At 34.0% G+C, this 22,478-nt stretch overlaps 1 protein-coding gene across 1 annotated transcript in view; it reads left to right on the plus strand.

The window, feature by feature from the left end:
• Nucleotides 1–22,478, plus strand: part of ST8SIA4 (ST8 alpha-N-acetyl-neuraminide alpha-2,8-sialyltransferase 4) — a 102,391-nt gene that overhangs the window by 9,803 nt on the left and 70,110 nt on the right. The window contains exon 3 of the mRNA XM_007448015.1: nucleotides 5,990–6,247. Coding sequence (XP_007448077.1) covers nucleotides 5,990–6,247 — 258 coding nt within the window. The remainder of the gene's footprint in view (nucleotides 1–5,989; nucleotides 6,248–22,478) is intronic.

The raw sequence follows: 22,478 nt of genomic DNA on the forward strand, positions 1-22,478 counted from the left end.
TTTCTTTCTTTTTACTGATTCTTCCAGCCCTATATGCACTCTGCTGCTTTCATAAGCACATCGAGAATTGATTCATATATATTCATCAAACAACTGTACCTCTGGGGAGTTGTCTGAGAGAGACGGTTTCATGTATTAGTTCATTGTACTTTGAAAATTCATCAAGATTTAGGGAAGTTCATGAATTCCACAGCTAACTTCACAATTAAACTAATTAGCTGGGTTAAAGGCTTGATGTTATTGGTAGTAGTTCTTTATTATTGTAAGCTAAGAAATGATACATTTAAGATGTATCAGATGTTGTGAGTATATCTGTGAACATTGTACTGAGAAATTATCTAGTCACGTCCAACACTTGTGACTTGACTTTTTTCATCTTCGGGTTGTTTCTTTCTTTCCCCCTCATTTTTCATATGTTGGATAGAAACCTAAAGAATTACGTACAGTACCAGATATGGATGTATAGAAATGTATGAGCTCAGCTACTCATCAGGACCGGAATAAGCACATCATAATTAGTCAGCAAAAATATTTTCAACTCTTAGTGTCATCATATATCGAAGTTCTTAACCAGATAAGGTTTGCAGGTTGACTAAACATAATTGCAAATTTATATGTGCTTCACCTGTCAAAAAGAATTTGCTGTTGCATGCATTGATTTACTTTAGAAAAAGGTCCACATACAATTCAACAGCACACGTCGTGGGTCACACAGCTTGTTAGTCCCAGAGTCAAGCTTCAAAGCCAGGCCTGACTGTGGAGCCAGAGCTCTTATTATGAGATAAATCTTCTGGAAGACTATTGTTTAATACTAAAAATGCATACTATTAAAATGCATCTTTATGAAGTACAGAGAAGTTGAGTTTTTTGCTCTAAAATAATATAAGACAGTATTCATCCAATATTACCAAATGCTGGGCCAAATATCAAATGTCTATCTGAGGTGTAAATTAAACGAAAAAGTGCTTTCTTCAAGCTTTTTTGAGACAACTTTGCCTTTTCTTTTTGTTGTGCTCAGGGTTTTTCTTTTAATACTAACTAGAATATTTTTCCTATAACAGCTAAGACCCTTAGCTCAGAAGCCCTAACAAGCTATAGGTTATGTTTTTTTCAGAGCTTCGAGGCATATTGCCTTGCAGAAATAATCTCTTGAGACAAAAAATTGTATTCTGTCTGCTTTTTGTAGGCATAATGAAACACTTGGCATTTCTTAAACTTTTTTTTTTTTTCTTTTTAGTAAACTATGTCAGTAACAACTGAATTGATTCACTGATTTTTGTCTGGAGTCAAAAGTTTGCAAAAACTGATTCCTAATATATGTATCACTACCTAATTTGTTTCTCAACTTGTGATGCATTCCAGCTGTAAGATTTGCCTCACAATACTTGCTAATGGAGTCAACAATGTCATTTAGATTAAATTTTAGTTGCCACAGCACATGTGCTTGTTGTTGACAGGAAACCTACAGAGAAGAAAGAGTGGCACCTGGTGATAGGTTAGCTATATGTAACATTTCACAAGTGAAAACAATGTTTAGAAAATTAATTCCTCAGGACTCTGCAGCTGCTATTTCAAGTGGTGGGTGATGTTGAAAGGGAAGTTCTACTTGGAAATTCAGCTGAAAAGTTTCTGTATAGAATCTATTCCTGTCAGTTTCACAGTCTAAACCAGTCTTTCAGTTTAAGCCAGCATTGCCTAACAAAAAATATAATCTTTATGACTAATTTTTTAGTCTTACCAAAAGTGAAGCATATTTCCTGATTTCTATCCGTTATCTTTATCGTTAAAACAGTTGCTGAACTTAGGTGTTTGCTTTTTGAATAGGGTTTCTTTCAAAAGTTACATTATGCTTAACAGAATGACAGAGACCTGTAAGGAATCTTTTGTTGTTACTGTTCTTTTAAGTCACACACAGAAAACACAGTCCTCTGCTTTAAAAATCTGGTAGTAACTCAACCACATATTACAAAAACTTATACTGGTACAGCCTGCATATTAAACATCGGCTTTTGTTGATTCATGCTTCCTTAGAGCCCAGAAGTTAGAGTTTTCTTTCTATCTCTCTCATTCTGAAGTAATTTTGTTTAACTTGCTGTTTTCATTTATATCAAGTACCTTTTGAGCAAAGCGTATATGTTCTCCTTGGTAGTACTTAACGTGTTCAGTTCAGCATAAGTACAAGAGTTTTTCAGGCTTCCAGTGATATTTAGTTAATTACATTTAAGCACTAGTTTTCTTCTTTCTGTTTTTTTTTAAATAGATTTACAGTCTGAAAAACAGTTAGACTTAGCAAATCCATAGAACTTTTACAGTCCATTAAATCTATAATCTAAAAATACCTGCAGCCTACTAGGGAGAAAAAAAAGCTAACTTTACTGTTACCAGAAAATATTAAGCATTTTATCAATATATTCACTCATAGTAATTATTTTCAGTCTCTCTTGCATCCTACACCAGGAATCTTAGCTCAGATAGTTTTCCATGTATAGATTTAAGCCCTAAAATAGAAACGAAAGTTTGGTTCAATGCAGGAAAAAGAACAAACTAGAGACATTCAAAGCCCCCCCCCCTTTTCAGTTTAAAAAAGCAAATTCAACACTAACAATTGTTCTGAGTTTTCTCTAAGAAACTTACATTTTTATATTTTTATTAGTCTGTGTGAATTGGTATTTTGTATTCTGTCTTGGAAAATACTTTTACTATTTTTTACTGCTTCCATTTAAAACAGAAACTACTGTTGAGCCTGTAAGACAGCATTGGAGTAATACATACAATAGTATCATCTGTACTTAATAATTATTTATCACATTAAGCATTATTTTCTTCCTGAACTCTTACAGTCCACTTTTAAATATCAATTTTCCCTAAGAATGAATAAATTAAAGGTGTTCTCTTATACTCAGATTTAGAAGACATATGTTTGAAAATATTTTTGCTGCTAACTTTCTATAACACAGCAAAGGTTCTGTGATTGCAAAGTCCCTCTTGCTATCAGTTGACAAAGTGTTAACTTTATGAGTAAGGGGATTTTCCTTTTTGGATTTCCAAGCTAAAGAGTCTTCTTTGAAATCTGGACCTCTATCCACTTCATGCTTGCAAACATGCCACTACTTGTGAGTTGCATCTTCAAATACTTACAGCAACCCCTTTAAATTATGTTCAAAGGAAAATGATAACACCATCTAGTTTGGCGATCTGACCACATCCGTGCAGTCTTCATTTTAGAGTCAAACTTGTCATTTTCACAGGAAACGAAAAAAAATTTTTTGTTGAAATACAGGTGTCAGGCATTATTTAATTTTTTCACCAAACGAGTAAGTGGTAGTTAATTTGTACAAAAGTTGATTGCTGCTCTTGGTGCTAGCTGTTAACTTTTGTGAAGAATCACATGTGCTTAACATAATGAAAAGAGTTCTCAGTTTTCTGCAATTCATATGCTCTATGGCTGCTGATTTTACCAGCAATTCTCTTATGTAGTCTGTACTTTGTTAAGATGATTATTATAATGCCTGATAATTTCTATTAATTTTAAATTTTCATTTGTAGGGCATTTATATAGATTTTCCTGTACAAATTTCACTCCTTGCAAACCTGAAATTCCAAATATTTGAGAAAAAAAAATTTTTTTTTTTCTTCTGTGGTGTGTGTGGGCCTCTCACTGTTGTGGCCTCTCCCGTTGCGGAGCACAGGCTCCGGACGCGCAGGCTCAGCGGCCATGGCTCATGGGCCCATCCGCTCCGCGGCATGTGGGATCCTCCCGGACCGGGGCACGAACCCGTGTCCCCTGAATCGGCAGGCGGACTCTCAACCACTGCGCCACCAGGGAAGCCCGAGAAAAAAAAATTTTTTAAATGGTCTCTTTTTCAGAGAGTTGATGGGTGTATTCCTTGTGTATAAAATCTGGCCAAATAAAGTATACAATCATCTGGTCCCACGTTAAAGTGGGACTTATTTAAAGCAAACCAAAATAAAGAAAACAAAAAGAAAGATGAGTTAGTTATTTTACATCCCTCCTTGCTAGTCATGCTTCTGGCTCGTGAGTATGATTTGGGGAATTGCCCTTTCGATGGAGTGATAGGAAGAGATCATATTTTGTGCTTAATAATAAAATTTATAAATAGTGATGGAGCTTAAACAATAATAGCATTAGAGGAAAATGTCTATCCTATCATGAATGTTATAATAATGACATTGTTTTGAGCATTCTGAAAATTCAAGCTTGCAGTTAAGAGCACTTCAGTAAGTAATATCCAACTTCCAACCCAGAAGACTGCTTTCTCTGGGTGGTATATGTTGGTAGCTTGAGGATCAAGCAATCCCAGACTTTTGTAAGCCAGATTCATAGATTTCTTTGTCAATATAATTCTCTCAAAAACTTACTAGGCTCCTGAGCTATTTCTTTGGAGTTTGTTCCTGGTATGAATAACTCCACCTAAAGACTGCTTCTGAACACAGTTCTTTAGCCTTCGGATTCTCCCCTAATTATTCTGACCTAACCCTCCTTTTCTTCAGTTTACTGGCAGCTACTCTTAAAACGTTTGAATCTATAGACTTAGGGGAGAAGACAATATCCTTCTTGCTGCTGGCATGGCTCTGATTTATAGTTGTATCTCTTGCTAACTGGACTATTGGAGTCATTTAGGAGGTCCCAGTTACTGGATTCTCACACAGTTTAGATTATAGGCCGTTGCCAGAGATATTCTCCTTCACTCAACTTGCAACTTGGCTATTTCATGTCTGACTTTGCCTCTTAATTCCTTGCTAAAATGGATAACCAACATAAAACAACATACTAGCACCTTTTAACCAATTATCCAAGAGCAACAAACTTATTACATATAGGGTATGACTCCTAAGTTATTATAGACCACAGTTTTATAAGGTGCTATTCTGTATCATGCCAAGAGTCACCAGCTTTCCAGGCAGCCATATCTATTTTCTTATTTTCCATCATCTAACTTAATATGTGCATATATGTGTATGTAGTATCTCATATCTTTTATCAGTTTCTTTATTAGTTATGGGATAGGCTAAGCTTCTGTAAAAAAGGAGACTTTAAAATACAGTGAATCAAACAAATCAGAAGTTTATTTCTTTCTCCTATAGTGACGCACTTGATCCACTCTTATCCTGTTTAAGAAAACTAATTCATGTGACCACACCCAGCTGCACTTGGGTTTGGAAACTTGGAAATGTTCTAGCTGAGCATCAGTGTGGCCAAGTAAAACTTAGAAGATTCAAATAGGAAAAGAAAGAAGGGAAGAAAGAACACTGAGGAACAGTTAGCTATCTCTGCCCTGCATGTTCTATCTGTCCATCTTTTCCTCTAATATAGCCATCTTATTTCCTGGATTCTTGAGCTTGGAAGAAAACTTTCATATATATATGTATACATATATATACATATATATATGTGTGTGTATATCCATATACATATATATACACATATATATATAGTGCTGTAGTTTTTTACTTCAAATAATTATAATATACACATGATTTCGATAAATGTTAATAATTTTATTAGAAAATTCAATCCTTTTAATAGAGTTAACTAAATTATGATTCTAAACAATTTTAAGTTTTTCTATTCACCTTAACTAGACAACACTGAACAAAATAGATGATTATAGATAATTAAGGCTGGCAGAATACTATCTAGCTAAGGAAAGTCAAGTCATGGCAATAGTATTTCATTTAATAAACTTTTCTATAAATTTTGATAGGGGGCCTTTTTCACTCCACAGATAGGTGTGTATACTATATATCTATTTACAAAATCATTGAAAAACTATGTGCAAATGACGTTTTAAAAATATATTTTATTTCCTTTAGAATCTACTTAATTGGTTGGTTTAGTTACCACCTGAATATTAAAGTTTAGTGATTTACCAATTTATATCTTATCATATGTTACTTTGTAAATGATATTACCAGTCCTTGGACATTTTGTCATTAATGGAAAACTTTGCTTATATCTCAAATATAGGAAGAACATTCTTCGTTTCCTAGATGCAGAACGAGATGTCTCAGTGGTCAAGAGCAGCTTTAAGCCTGGTGATGTCATACACTATGTGCTGGACAGACGCCGGACACTAAATATTTCTCAGGATCTGCATAGCCTCCTACCTGAAGTTTCACCAATGAAAAATCGAAGATTTAAGACCTGTGCAGTTGTTGGAAATTCTGGCATTCTACTAGATAGTGAATGTGGAAAAGAGATTGACAGTCACAATTTTGTAATAAGGTGAGCTTTCTTTTGTTCCTAAAGATTGTAATTTCTTCAAAGACCCTTTACTTAGGAGTAGAACACTGGCAGAAATGTTTAAATCTAATATTAATATTATGAATTATTGAAATCTCAAATATTTATCTTTTATGTCTTTGTGTAGTATCCAAATTTACACTTACCCTGGAATGTAAAATTAAAATTATTATATCATTGAAAGAAAAGATGATCTCATAGCAATAAGATTCACATCTGCTTTCCTTTTTGGCCAAATGACAATTTTATTAAATATAATACACAGAAAAACTATTTTATTCACTAATAGAAATAATTATTTATTTCTATTAGTGAATGAATTAATTCACTTAATTAATTACATTCATAATCCTATTTCTATTCAATAAATTATATTATTTATTCATAAAATTATGAACATTACTATACAATGATGTAACAAATATAAGTTAATTTTACTTTTTTAATGACAACTATTTAGCATAGTCTAAGAACGTAATTTAACAAGTTTATATTTGATACCTTGGACCAAATTGCTTTCATCACTCTTTATACATGGTACTTGTGTATGGTAGTATATTTTAGTTTTTTAGTTTTCTCACAAAATTAAACATAGCTATTTGTTTTTCATTGATGGTCAGCAGATATTTGATGAGTCATGTGTTTAGTTAGCTTTTGATTAAAAAAAAGACAACAGTAGACTTGAGGTTATAATGACAACAGATATTAATTAGCACTTTTTAATTCTCAGTATATCTAAATAGATTTTTTTGGCTTGTTTTAGTTCTTCAGAAATATTTGCTGAATAAATGAAATGTGTATTTTGAAATATGAAATACTGCAATATAAAGATAGATTGGAAAGTATGCTGATTTGCCATGTTGACAAATAACTTGAAGTCTTGAAGCTATGCTGGAATCCAGCCTTTGAAAGTATAGATCTTGAATAAAATCTTTTTGAACTATAGTATTAAAAATAAATACAATTATATAAGTATTAATCCTAAATAGGCAACAGTTTTTTATAAAAGAATAATAACCTTGAAAAATCATAAGAGAATACTCTCAGGGAATACAATTCATAACAATGAATATAACTACAAACATTTTGCCATACTATCTTTTCTCAGTTGGATGCAGGGTCAGAGATTGATTTGACATCAGTTGAGCCTTTAAAAACCTGAACTTTTAAATTGATTGAACTGAAAGAAAAACCTTGTCAATATGTAGATATACCAAGAAAATTGTGTCCAAAGAGGAGACAAAAATATTTGATGAGGGAATGACAGTGGAAGTGGAAGTAATGAGCTTCAAACTTTGAAGTCTGTGTGAAGTATGGCTGTGAAGGAAGAGTAAGGCTTCTAGAATTTCTGAAGAGATTAAAATCAGGGGGCAGATTAAGTGAAGAGGAAAAGATTTTAGAGCACAGTAGAAATTGTTGCAAGGTGAAGAAGAGAATTTGTAAGGTTGATTAACCCTGGAGGGCTACAGGATCCGAATGTGACTGACTCCTTGTTCCTACACCCCTTTAAGCTTTAGCATTGGGATCTACATAACCCACTAGATTCAGCCTCACCTTTAACTCTGAAATTAAGACTGTAGTGTCAGCTAACACCTCAATCAGATCACATAATTATCTCCTCTCTTATTTTGTGGTGAGAACAGTTAAAATCTAGTATTCTAGCAACTTTAAAGTTGATAATACAGTATTGTTGGCTATAATCATTAGGCAGTGCATTAGATCTCCAGAAGTTACCTGTTTGTTGTAAGTCACTCACTGGTGTTTGAGCATAATCGAACTTCAAGAGGTTCTTTATACTTTTCTAAGCTATGATTATTTTAAAAACTTATTTAACAGGAGCACAATAGTGACCAGTCCTGAGTCTATAATTGTTATGCTCTTACCAAGAAGTATAAAAAAATGAAGATAAACATCTTAATGAAGGCATGAAAATTATTGCCATAATTGTTTTTTATTCTTTTCCTCCTATTTTTACTGCTTCCCAAAATTAGAAGTTGGAATGTTGTAGATTAAAGTATATACTAGGGAAGTGTAGCCCATGATTGGGATTCTGATTTTCCAGGTAAACTTTGGCAGGAATACATTTTGCCTTAGAAACAAATAATCCCTGGAGAAAAACCTTTTTCTTTTGTAATAATACCTAGTTTGGAAATTCATCCCTTTGAGTCTCATGGACACAAGGGACTTCAATGACATATCACTACCAGACCTCCATCCTTCCTAAAATTCTAATCTTTCTCATGGCATCTGACTCATCATCTGTGTGCCAAATATCTTTTCCTTCCCCAAGAGTATATGACCTTTTGTTTCTGTACATGTGTCTATTCTACTCTAGAACATCAAAGAGGACTTTTGCATTAAACCTCAATCAAAGCCCTATTCCTTGAAATAGTTTGCCATCCATTTGTCAAAATTGTTACAAATTTTAGTGACAATCTTTAAAAATCTTTCCAATTTCCCACCTTCCCAGAGCTGTATTGTGTGTATGCATATCAGCATAGGTATAGATAGTTTTGGTTGGTTGGTTGCATGTGTAACCTGTTGTTCCCAGTTTGTTTGTTTCCCGTTTTTCTTGTTAGATAGTAAGTTTGTTATGAGAACGATAACTGACACCTGATCTGCTTGCAGAGGGCACTGTTAATTCAGTGACCCCCTCAAGGATCAGATTCACCCAGGTATTATGTTCAAGTTGACCTCTAACTTTATAAAGCAAAGCATTATCTTTAGATAACATCTTCATTCAGCATTAGTTAGATTTTAAACTTTATTTTTTCTGAAAGTACTTTAAAGAAATAAAATGCTATCTTCTTTGTTTAATGATGTACAGAATGCATTATCATATGCAAACAGGAATCTCTTGCTCCAAACAGTTGTGCTATTGAGGAGGAGGGCAAGGTGCAGATACATGGCATTATTGTCCTGTGAAGTGTAGTACTGGAGAAAGTTATTTTTAATATCCCACAATATTTTTAAATAAGCCAGTGAAAAGTGCTCACGCTGTATTTTTGCCCATGTAATGGTAACTATACATAAGTGCGGACACACACACAATGTCATGCATTTCCTCTCCTAGAAGAGATATTCCCTCAGTGGCTATTTGTATCATAAGTTAATCAATTAAATTAAATGCTGGGTTTTGTGAGATATCATACAAAATAGGAGCTTAAAGGGAAGAAATGAGGATAAGAAAATCAATTAAAGCCTTACTTCGATTCTCTAATTACTGATTAAATATTGAACTGATTTGTAAAATCTAGGTTTCATATGTACCTAAATAACAGAAAACTGGACATAAGAGAAATAATATTATTTCTTAATAAAAAATGCCTAAAATCATAATTCAAATAATAGTGTTATGTCCACTTGATCAGTGATTTTTATATGTGCAACCCTCAAGACAGTTAGTCTATAGTTCCTCACTCAGCGAGTGCCATGTTTTAAGGAAGAGGCCAGGATAGAGAAACATGGGTGGTCAGTCACTCACTCAGGTTGAAAATATCATGCTTTTCTTGACTTACAATCCTGTCTGATAGGGAAAATTCATAAAGGATAATAAAGTTCTTGTGATGTTAAAGATCTTGTCATACAGCTCCAGATAAGCAAAAATTTAGTTTAATCTGGCATTGATGTGTCAGTTATAAACCTTCTCTCACCTGGTAAGCATTAGAGACACTGTCCTATTGATATTAAATTCTATATTTTATATTTGGATGGCCTGACATATGCTAAATATTGGAAAGAGATGGAGTCAATGCTGCAGAGGAAAACCATCACCCAATATATGTTCCCGGGGTCCGAGGAGAGTTCATTGTAGGTGATATTGGATGAAGTTGTACGCCTTGCTATACTTTAGTTTTCTAATTTAGAAACTGAGATTATTGTATGAACTATTCCTTTCTTCCTTAGAGTGTTACAACTTACTACTCACAGAAACCACAGAGTTGTCTCTACGAAATCTCAGCCCTAAGTTTACCCCATGTATAATTACTTATCTAAAGGTTTGCTATAATATTTCAAGAGTCTAGAGTTTTGAAGGCATAATATGTCCTTTATATATAACTGTAGGTAAAAGAAATCAGGGTTAAAAAGCTCCCTTCATGCAATCTGTTTCAAAGTATCTTTGAATCCTTTCTTGGGTCTTTTTTTTTTTTTTTTACTTGGTGTTAGGTGTAAAATTATTGTAACAGTGCACATCTTACATTAAAGAATACAACTATTTAGTGGTGAAAATTGTTTTGGATTTTGCAAAATGATATATAAAGTGCTTTTCAATTTTCCTGCCTTTATTTTTCACATTTTTTGGATATTTTAGTCCCATATATATTTACAAAAACATACATTCTAATATCTGTATTGTCTATACTCAAGAATTTCATAAACTTAACAGTTATGGTTTTCTAATGAGAACCAAAAAAATCAGATATTTCCTAACTTTAATGCTGAAAGGTGGTGGAGAACAAATCCTCATTCCACCTTCCCTGCTCTTCTCTCCCCCCAGGTAAGAATGATGGGGCATTCTTTCCATTCTCTGGGCTGTCTGTGGATGGTAGGAAATGTCGGGCAGCCTGTCAGTACTGGTTTTCCATAGAAGAGGGATCTTGTCCAGCCTCATCTAAAGTAAACCTGGTCCCACAGTGTACTAGCTTTGATGTTATACAGAGAACATTGCGGGAGGGGTTAATTAACAGTTGCAATTGGCAACTGATATTTTTTGACCATCAAATGCCACTCCTCACTGTGCTTAAACAGAGAAATAATGAGTATGACTTGAATGATTCAGAAATGGTTAACTAAGAGCTGCAAAACACTTCGTTGTTGTTGTTCTGGCTGGTTGGAATTCCAAATTTAATTTTGTTTGTTTATTTCTCTCTTTCTACCTTCCTTTTCTGCATTCTTTCTTGTCCCCATCTTCTTCTAGCCTAGACAACTTTGCTCGTTTTTCCTTTGTTAATCAACATCTTCAGTTCCTGCAGTGCTTGACCAATTCCCTTCTAATTTCCTCTTGGTTCATATTTTTTTTCTTAAAATATAGGAAGAGCAATGAAAGATCACTTAAAATATCCATTTAAATATATACATATTTATATAAGTAAATCCTTGCTATTCAGATTGTGATTCTGAACTACCAGCATTAACATCACTTGGAAGCTTGTTAGAAATACAGAATGTCAGAACTTGCACCAGAGCTGCTGAGTCAGAATGTGCATCTGATCACAGTGCTCAGGTGATTCTTATGTGCATTAAGGTTTTCAATGTTCTGGAATTCTCAATATGCCTAAACAGTATGGTCTAGGGAAGCTGGGACTCCCCACCATGTCTGATTTAGTTAGCCTGTATCTTTAGGACCTAGTACCAAATTTGATACATTAAGGTATGTGCTACTTATTTATTGAATGAAAGAATTAATGTAGGAATTGAGAAAATTTTGGTTTGTGTCCATGTATTCTTGCCTTAGACACTGAATACAACACTGAATTCCAAAATTAATATGTAAGCAGAGTCATATATAAGGTCATTTATGGTCATTTAAACCCTTAAAATTAAAAAGAAAATACAGAAATATGATGAGTAGTATAGTGAAATGTCCTAGATATTGGGAATCAGAAAAGCTGGGTTCCTGACAATTACTAGAATCACTATGTTGTACACCTGCAACTAATATAACATTGTAAATCAACTATACTTCAATAAAAAATAAAATGAAATAAAATAAAGCCAGGAAATGTAGTATTGGACAAATACCTTAGGTTCTAAACATGATTATTTCCAACATCCAATGATATTAATAATAATAATAATAGGCCTATCATTTCAAAGTGATTTTCTAAGTATCAGTTGGGAAATATAAATAGTAAAGAAATGCATAAACTGTAAGTCTAAACTAATGTCGACTGATATTAAAGCACACCTAGCTTGAGTCAAATGTTGTAGTTGAAAGTTAAATTTATTACCACTTTTTCTAATAGCCATGACCATTGGCTAGAAATGCAAATTCTCTTTGTCTTATATAAACAAGAAGTCAAACCTTCCTCAAATTTATCAAATATATCAAACGTGTATGTAGTTGACACTGAATAACATATTAGATAATATGAAATGTGAAGACACAGGAACACTACTCAGATAGGAGTGTCTATAAAATCTGAGTGTATAAAATTAGAAAGAATTGTAGTGAAGAGATATATTTCTTCAGGAAACCAAAGTAATAAGATAAAAATGTTTTACTTTATGATGATCTAGCTTCCTAAGAGAAGGAATGAGATGTTTCACAAAGAAAAAGATGGAAGAATTTACTTACCTTGACTGATACAATACATTTTTATAACTCAATGTTTGATTCTCCACTGGTGGATAATTTATGGCAAACTTTAAATCATCTTTTTTGACCTTCTATAAATGCTAACTCTTTTATAGCAAAATAGATTCTTCTCTGGGAGAGAAAAAATATGCCTACTTTTCTACGTGTTCACAAAAATGGCCTTATTTTTTTCCCTTGCACTCTCACTGAGAATGTTTGTCCTTAAATAAAATGTTTTAACTGAAAACAACTAAGTTTCTGGTAGGGAGACTGGTGCAGGCATTAGAAAGATATTTTAAAATTCTTATTAATTAAAATAACCACTTTATATTTTAGAAATACCAACATTGCTTATGTGATATTTGCTACATATATTTTCTACCTTATTTTTACTTAATGGTTTATTCATATTTTTAATCTGAAATTTTATAGTTTTAAAAAACTATCTTTGTTATTTCTATTGATTTTAACCATAAAATTCACATTCTGGGTAGAAATGAGAATTTCTACTTTATTCTAATTATTTATGGTTTTTAAAATTTTACTGAAAACTAAATATGGAATTTGTTATGGATTGTGATGTGAGGTAAGGCTCTAACTTTTTCTTCCAATCATGTCACTCCTTGGAAAAAAAGATTTTATCTACAAGAGATACATTTTTTTAAAATGGAAATGACAATGACTTGACAAACTATTTTAAATTTTAAAACATTGTTTTAAAATGACTATCCCATTTTCTAATTTTATTGATTTGAGTCCTCTTCCCTTTTTTCTTGATGAGTCTGGCTAAAAGTTTATCAACTTTGTTTATCTTTTCGAAGAGCCAGCTTTTAGTTTCATTGATCTTTGCTATTGTTTTCTTTGTCTCTGGTTATTTCTGCACTGATTTTTATGATTTCTTTCCTTCTCCTAACTAGGTTTTGTTTGTTCTTCTTTCTCTAGTTGTTTTAGGTGTAAGGTTAGGTTGTTTATTTGAGATATTTCTTGTTTCCTGAAGTAAGATTGTATTGTTATTAACTTCCCTCTCAGAACTGCTGTTGCTGAATCCCATAGGTTTTGGATTGTTGTGGTTTCATTTTCATTTGTCTCTAGGTATTTTTTAATTTCCTCTTTGATTTCTTCGGTGATCCATTGGTTGTTTGGTAGCATATTGTTTAGTCTCCACATGTTTGTGGGTTTTTTTAGTTTTTTTCTTGTAGTTTATTCCTAATCTCATAGTGTTGTGGTTGGAAAAGATGCTTGATATGATTTCAATTTTCTTAAATTTACGTAGGCTTGCTTTGTTGCCCAGCATGTGGTCAGTCCTGGAGAATGTTCCATGTGCACTTGAGAAGAATGTGTATTCTGCTGCTTTTGGATGGAATGCTCTTTAAATCTCAATTAAGTCCATCTGATCTAATGTGTCATTTAAGGCCTATGTTTCCTTATTGATTTTCTGTCTGGATGGTCTGTCCATTGATGAAAGTGTGGTGTTAAATTCCCCCACTATTATTGTGTTACTGTCGATTTCCCCTTTTATGGCTGTTAGTATTTGCCTCATATATTGAGATGCTCCTGTGTTGAGTGCATATATATTTACAATTGTTATATCTTCTTCTTTGACTGATCCCTTGATCATTATGTAGTGACCTTCTTTGTGTCTTATAACAGTCTTTATTTTTAAAATCTATTTTGTCTGATATGAGTATTGGTACTCCAGCTTTGTTTTGATTTCCATTTGCATGGAATACCTTCATCTGTCCCCTCACTTTCAGTCTGTATGTGTCCCTAGGTCTGAGGTGGGTCTCTTGTAGACAGCATATATACAGGTCTTGTTTTTGTATTCATTCATCCAGTCTATGTCTTTTGGTTGGAGCATTTTTAAGGTAATTATCAGTATATGTATTCCAATTGCCATTTTCTTAATTGTGTTGGGTTTCTTTTTATACATCTTTTTTCTTCCCTTCCTCTTTTATTCTCTTCTCCTGTGGTTTGATGACCATCTTTAGTGTTGTGTTTGGGTTGCTTTTTCTTTTTTGTGTGTGTGTCTATTGTAGTTTTTGGGTTTGCTGTTACTGTGAGGTTTTGATATAGCAGTCTATGTATGTACCAGGTTGTTTTAAGTTGCTAGTCTCTTTCCCGCCTAGAGGAGTTCCTTTAGCATTTGTTTCAAAGCTGGTCTGATGGTGCTGAATTCTCTTAGCTTTTGCTTGTCTGTAAAGCTTTTGATTTCTCCATCAAATCTGAATGAGAGCCTTACTGGGTAGAGTATTCTTGGCTGTAGGTTCTTCCCTTTCATCACTTTAAATATATCATGCCGCTCCCTTCTGGCTTGCAGAGTTTCTGCTGCGAAATCAGCTGATAATCTTATGGGAGTTCCCTTGTATGTTATTTGTCATTTTTCCCTTGTTGCTGTTAGTATTTTTTCTTTGTTTTTAATTTTTGTCAGTTTGATTTCTATGTCTCTTGGTGTGTTCCTCCTTGGGCTTCCTGCCTGGGACTCTCTGCACTTCCTGGACTTGGGTGACTGTTTTCTAAAAATGCAATATTATAAACAACTACAGTTTCTTATCTATCAATCTAACAAGGATATTTAAAATTCTTAGTACTCAGCATAAAGTTATACTGATATTGGCACTCCTTTGAAATGCTTTTAAAAATATAGATTGATACAACTTTTCCAAAAATCAGGTTTATAATGTCCCCCAACCCTTAAAAATAGTATATTCCTTTATTTACTATTTCCAATTCTAGGAATCTACCCAAATGTGAACAATTGTTGAAGTATAAATGCATTTTATAACACACAGCAAGAAAGGATGAGTAAATCATTGTACATCTGGATGATTAGTCATTCAACACATGGAAAAGAGGAATCTCAGGCAAAGGGACCAGTAAGCACAAAGACAAATGCTTTCAATGGTCTTATGGTAAGGTAGTGTTTGGGACTACTCTACTATTAGGTTCATATTGAAGGACAATGTGGAAGGGGAAATGGCAGGGTATGTTGGCCTTAAATAATGAGGGATCATTTTGCCATGTTAAGGATTTACATGGTATCCTGTAGTCCAAGAAAGGTTCTTACAGTTTGTTGGTTTATTTGTTTGTTCTTGTTGGAGTTTTGTTGTTGTTCTTATTATAAGCGTAAGAGGAATGTAAAGGTATAGAAGCATGAGCATATTTGCAGATGGAAGGACCATGGTAATAAATAAATCAAAGGTAAGAAAGAGAAAGAACACTCAATAAGGCAGATACTAGAGGAGGCAAATGTGATGAAATCCAAATCATAGGACAGAGTAAGATGATAAACTTCAGTGGTAAGGTTCATACTAATGTAAAATATGGTAGAAATCATCCTTTCCTGACATCAAAGGAGCATTAGCAAATGGGCAGTTGGTCATTCCATGGATTTTCAAAATATACCTTCAGTTTTGGGTTTAAAGCATTTGTTATTTGTCTACTATTAAACTCATCTGTAAGCGGACATCAGCCCAAAATATGTACTCCAAAACCAAACACAATTGAACTTTTCAGTACCTATTGTTTTCAGGTGATACATAGCATAGCTTTGATCTTCCTTATAATTTTTTCATTAATTCCTTCACTCTTTTATTCACCTATTTATCAGGAAGATACAAAAATGAAGATCAATTCTTTACATCTGAGATGATTGTAGTCCTGTAAAGAAAATAAAGTAATGAACTGATAATGCACAAATTGCTTTATTAGAGGTACTCACAGAACTAGGCACTGATAATGAGGCAGAGAGGATACATAAGCTGGATGGTCAAGGATGATTTCCTGAGAGAAGCAACACGAGTTAAATTATGATGAAAACTGAAGAAGTAAGGAAAGGAGAGAGAAGAGAGTGAGACCTAGTCCAAACTGGATCTATGATGCACCAAGGAACCTGGGTATAGGAATGAGTAGCTTTTCTGGGCCTGTGAGTAGTTTCAGTATGATGAAATAGAAGGTTGTGTGGGTCAAAAGAAGCAGGTAAGGCTGGAGAGGGAAGCTAACAGGTTATGCAGAGTCCATTGTATCTTGCTAAGGAGATTGGATTTAATTTTTCAAGTATTCTGTGGAGCCACTCAGGAGAGGAATGTCATGATCACATTTAAATTTTAGGAAGATTTTTAGGTGATCAATTACAGGGGGACAAAGATGGGAATACTGAAAATAGTCTAAAGATGGAGATAATGAGGGGCAAAGCAGGATAGAGACAGTGGGGATAGACAGTGGAAGGCAGTTTAAGAAAATCAAGGATTCTATGAATTATATAATACATGGAAAGGACAAATGATAGTGAATATAAATATGCCACGTTTTAAAGTGTAACGTTTTTTGGATGACGGAAAATGAATCTTAAATAATCCAAATTGGTTCCCATTGGTTCCTCTGAAGAAGTTAGGCTTAGGTTAACAAACCACATTTTTCCATAGAACAGAGAGTCTAAATGACTCTCCTGAGTGTACACGGTAAGTTGAAGAAGGAAGCAACAACAGAAGTTTTTTCTATCATACTCAAAGTCCAATACTTTATTTTCAAATGAAGATTGAAAACACTTATCTTTTTAAATTAGAAATAGCAGTCAGTGCTGCACTAGAGTGTGAAGTTTTTAGTTGTATGTTTATTCTGAAATGTGAAGACCAGTGAGAAATGGTCTTAATTAGTGTAAGTTTCAAATTTTCGTGACTTAGCATGAAAGACAGAAGAGGGAAGGCCATTTTAATGTCTGACATTTCCACAAACTACCAGCCATTCTTCAAAGTCTAGGCTAACAAAACAAATTGAACAACAAATAAAATCACACACACACACAAAAACTGGTAACTGTGTGAATGGTAACTATGTGTGGCAATGATTTCACAATAGGTACATATATAAAATAATCATGTTGTACACCTTAAACATACATAGTGTTATATGTCAATTATATCTCAATAAAGCTAGGGAAAAAACAGTAAAAAATTAAATAAACACCAAGCTGACTTTATAATGTTTAGCATTTTCTCCAGTCGTAGTCTGTGGACCATCCTGTGAGAATTCCTTTCTTTTATTAAGCACTCACTATGTGCCAAAAATATATGTCAAAATATTCTAGAGACAGATCATCAAGCAGGATACTCATTTATCACTCATGTGATAAACCGGGCTTCCCTGGCAGCGCAGTGGTTGAGAGTCCGCCTGCCGATGCAGAGGCGGTCCGGGAAGATCCCACATGCCGCGGAGCGGCTGGGCCCTTGAGCCATGGCCGCTGAGCCTGTGCGTCCGGAGCCTGTGCTCCGCAACGGGAGAGGCCACAACAGTGAGAGGCCCGCGTACCGCCCCCCACAGCAAAAAAAATGTGATAAACCTTTAAGTCAGGTAAATCTAGTTTCAAGTTCCATCTTTTCCATCTAATTTATATTGAGTCTTAAGTGATGTATTTACTTCTCTAAGCCCCAGTTTCTTTATATATAATATGAGGAAAATAATCTCTACCCTTTTTTGTGAGTATAGAAGTAAATGAGATGTGTGTGAAATTGTCTAGAATAAATCCAAGTACAAATCAGTTATTCAATAAATGTAAATTTTTCTTCCTTTTGATGGTTTAGGATTAACGTATTGGTGGTATTGTATATTCATGGTAGTAAAATTATATCTGTGACCCAGGTACACAGAAGATGTAAATATTTGCACTAAAATGGTCATTGTTGCTAATCAGTATATATTCTCCCAAAGAGTGTAGTTGAAATAATACTCATGAGAGAGTTCAGAAACTTGGATCCTCTTGCTGGTATTGCCACTAAATATAGCTTTGTGACTTTGAACAAGTAATATAAACCATATTGAGCTTCAGTTTTCCTGATATGCCAAATCTAGCCATTGAACTAGATGGACTCAATACCTTTCTGGCTCTGAAACTCTATGTCTCTATTTTCTTATGATTCAGTAGACAACTTTGGAATAGAGCCTGTCAACTTGCATTGTTGTGTGATTTTTTCTTTCCTTCTGGTTGCCATGTTCTATGAATAAATTTCCTTTTCATCAGTCAACTTGTGGAAATAGAATTCTCTACTTAATACTGTATCCTCTAATCTGGCTTTTTGTGTCCTTTGGTCCAGGAGTGTTGCCTTTCCTCCCGATGTATGCAAGCCAATGTTAAGACTTAAAATCAGGGGAAGGGTATCACTTCTTAGCCAAAGAAAAACAAGACTAAGTTTTTGTCTGTTTGTTTATTTTTAATTTTGGTTGAAATATAGTTGATTTACAATGTCGTGTTAGTTTCAGGTGTACAGCAAAGTGATTCAGATATATATATATATATATTCTTTGTTTTACATTCTCTTCCACTCTAGGTTATTACAAGATATTGAGTATAGTTCCCTGTCCTATACAGTAGGTCCTTGTTGGTTATCTATTTTATATATAGTAGTGTGTATATGTTAATCCCAAACTCCTAATTTATCCCTCCCCGCTTTCCCCTTTGGTAACCATAAGCTTGTATTCTATGGAACAAGACTACATTTTAATGATTCATACGAATTATTGTAAGTGTGATGAGGTCAGGGACTTGGGAAGTCACCATATGTACAAAGTATATAAAGAAGAACCAGTGAATACAAGCATTATCAAAAGGGAGAGAAATTGTTTTATAGCAACATCATTTAGTATAGTTTTGGGGAAAGGACCTTGACATTTTTCTGGGAGATAAGATCTCCTACTTCCCATATCTATTTCACTGGCATCCACCAAAATTCTTGGAACCACAGCTTGACTTATGCCATTACTGGAAACTTTTATTTAACATATTAGAAGTCAGTATGGTACCAAATGTGAATAGTGATTATATTTTAGAGGGAGACGTACAAGTGTTCTATATTTGAAAAGTATTTTAACTTCTCTTTTTGTTAGTGTTTGTATGTGAACACAAATACTGTTTTCAAATTGGAAATGAAAACAATTTTAATTTTGAAAATTATGTTAAAATTCTGGAGTATAGATGAGAAGAGTGATATATATGGGAGTTAGGAGATTTGGGGTCATGTTACAGCTCTAGCACTACCTGAGTGATATTAAGCAGGAAATATGTTTTTTGTTTAAACACATAAAAATGCAACTTATAGTTTTGTAGTCTAGTTCTGAGTATTCTGTCATTAGTGTCAAGTGTAGTGTATATGTGCATGGGCGGGGGGAGAGGGAGAAAATGAGTATGTATTTTGGACAATGAAAATCGTTTGAACCTGTGGTATCGTGCAGTAAATTTTGGATTCATAGTGTTTTAGATACAAAGTTGGATTTAAATCCCAGCTCTGAGGATTTGTAAACTGAATTTTTTTCCCCTCATTTGTAGAATATGATTACTTATACTTAATTATATGGATGTTCTTTAAAGTTTGAATAACTTAGATATGTATAGTATCTTGCATAAGGTAGTAACTGATAGTTCTTATTATGTTTAGTGAATTATATAATGATCAGACTGAACAACATGGTCTTGAGTCAAAAGCATGTGAACCTATAAAGAATTGAGAGGGATTTTTTCTATTGTGATTAAGAATTGTTTAGAAAAGAAGTTCAAAATTAGGGTCCCATAATTATTTCTTAAGTACTGGTATCCTTTGGCATAAATGTATGGCTCCTAAATATGATGATTTTAAAAAATAAAAAACATTTATTTGAAGTTTAAAAATGGAAGCAGTGGTTCCATTAATTTGTAGTCACATTAATTCAACAAGTATTTCTTCATTCAACAAACAATTATCAAGCAGCCACTAGATGACAAGTTCTGAGGGGCTCCATTGGGTATTAAGGATATAAAGATAAATTACATGGTCTGTTCTGTTTGGAGTTTGTAGTCTGATGGAGGAGACAGACATGGAGAGAGGAATAACAAAATAGTACAGTGACAGTAATAAGAGAACTAAGAACAAAGCATTGCTGCCAGGGAGACAGAAGGAACTAATTATAAAAACGAGTGAAGCTAAGTTTTAAGGCAGTTCAGTTTGGGACAGGAAAATAATTCCCTTTCCAGGAATGTTATATTTGTATGGATATTCTTGCCCTTATTCTTGGCATACATCATTTTACCGAAGTATCGTGTGAATGGGCCTTTCATGCTTTTTAAGCTTTGATGACTGAGATCATTAACAATAATCCTACTTACCTTTTTTTTTTTTTTTTTTTCCTTGCGTTATGCGGGCCTCTCACTGTTGTGGCCTCTCCCATTTGCGGAGCACAGGCTCCGGACGCGCAGGCTCAGTGGCCATGGCTTACGGGCCCAGCCGCTCCGCGGCATGTGGGATCTTCCCGAAACGGGGCACGAACCCGCGTCTCCTGAATCGGCAGGCGGACTCTCAAGCACTGCGCCACCAGGGAAGCCCCCTACTTACCTTTTAAACATGTACATACATTCACATTAGTGAAACATTGTATTTCTTGTTGTAATTTAAATAATTCCAACTTAAAAGGATGACTTTTTTCAATTTTTGTGTAATTTAGTTAGCACACCTTCTGAGAGTTAAATATTTTAACAACTACAGTTAAAATGCAGTTTTCAGCTTAACACATATTTATTAGTACCTTTTGTGTTCCTTAATTCACCTCCCAAAACACACACTGTATCAACTTTCTAATGAAACATGTTTAACATGTTTAACAGAACATACATGTTAAAAATAAAAATTGAAGTGTTTGTACAGGGAATCAGAAGATTTAGTGCAGAGCTCACAAACTGACAGCCTCAGGGCCCAAACCAGGTGGCAGATATGTTTTCTTTGGCATTTATCATCACAAGCCCATGAGAGCCTGTCCCCTTTAAATGGGGAAATAGCCCAGCAAAATTGCCCATTTTTCAGAGTTATGTTAACCTGTGGCCCAGGAGCCTGTGAATTTTCAGGACTTGATTTAAACGCTCAGCAGCGCTCCTAGAAGACTGAGAGATCAAATACCATTGTAAACAGGTTCTCAATTCACCTACACAGAGTAACCATCATTATTATTATGGTTAGCTTGACTAATTGCATTAAAGATATTAACCCTATACAAGCAACTAAATGTAATCAATTTCCATACATTGTAGAATAAAGATATAAGTAAATATTTTAGAACAGTGCAGCAGAAGCAATTAGTTCTGCCAAAGAAATCATGTGAAACATTGCAATGGATATTAACCTTTGAGTTTTTAGAAAAAATAAGACTTTTTGAGGTTGGAGGCTAGAGTGTCTTAGAGAGGTAGTCATTTCAGGCAGAGGTATCATCATAAATAAAGGGACACAGAAAAGTACACGGAGTAGTCTGATGCCATTGGGATCTAAGACAGGCAAACATATAGAGAGAAAATTCTGGAAAGTAAGGGTAGGGGCAACTTATGAAAGCCCTTGGACTGATATCACTGAAAGTTTTTGGTTAGGATAGTATCGTGGTCAAATGTGCATATTAATAAGATGATACCATCCTTGAAACAGAGAATGATCAAGCTGGAGTCCTTGTATTACAGAACTGGTTAGAGCAATGTTTTTCAGTACTGTTTAAAAAAAAATGCATAGCAAGAAATACAACTTATATCATGATATACTCCTGCTATTGCTTCCTCAGCTACTATTACTACACACACACGTAAATCTGAAATAAATTTCCATAAAATTATGTGCATGGAACACTGTCATTTTCTACTATAGACAGTTTTTCATTCTTTAAAAATTGCAGATCAATTCATGATCCACCAATTGTTCCAGCTAACAGTTTGAAAAATAATTAATTAGGAAATTATTCCAATGATAGTTCAAAAAAACATGGTGGTACCTAAGCTGAGAAAATATCAATAGAAATAGAGAAGAGAGAATATATTCAGGAGGAATTTTCTGAGATGAATTTTTAGGGCTTTGTGATGAACCAGATATGGAAGATAAAAGAATTATGGAGATCAAGGGCTTTCCGCCAGTCAAAATGTTA

Source organism: Lipotes vexillifer, unplaced genomic scaffold, assembly GCF_000442215.2.
Source record: "Lipotes vexillifer unplaced genomic scaffold, Lipotes_vexillifer_v1.1 scaffold1678, whole genome shotgun sequence".
Classification (NCBI taxonomy): domain Eukaryota; kingdom Metazoa; phylum Chordata; class Mammalia; order Artiodactyla; family Lipotidae; genus Lipotes; species Lipotes vexillifer.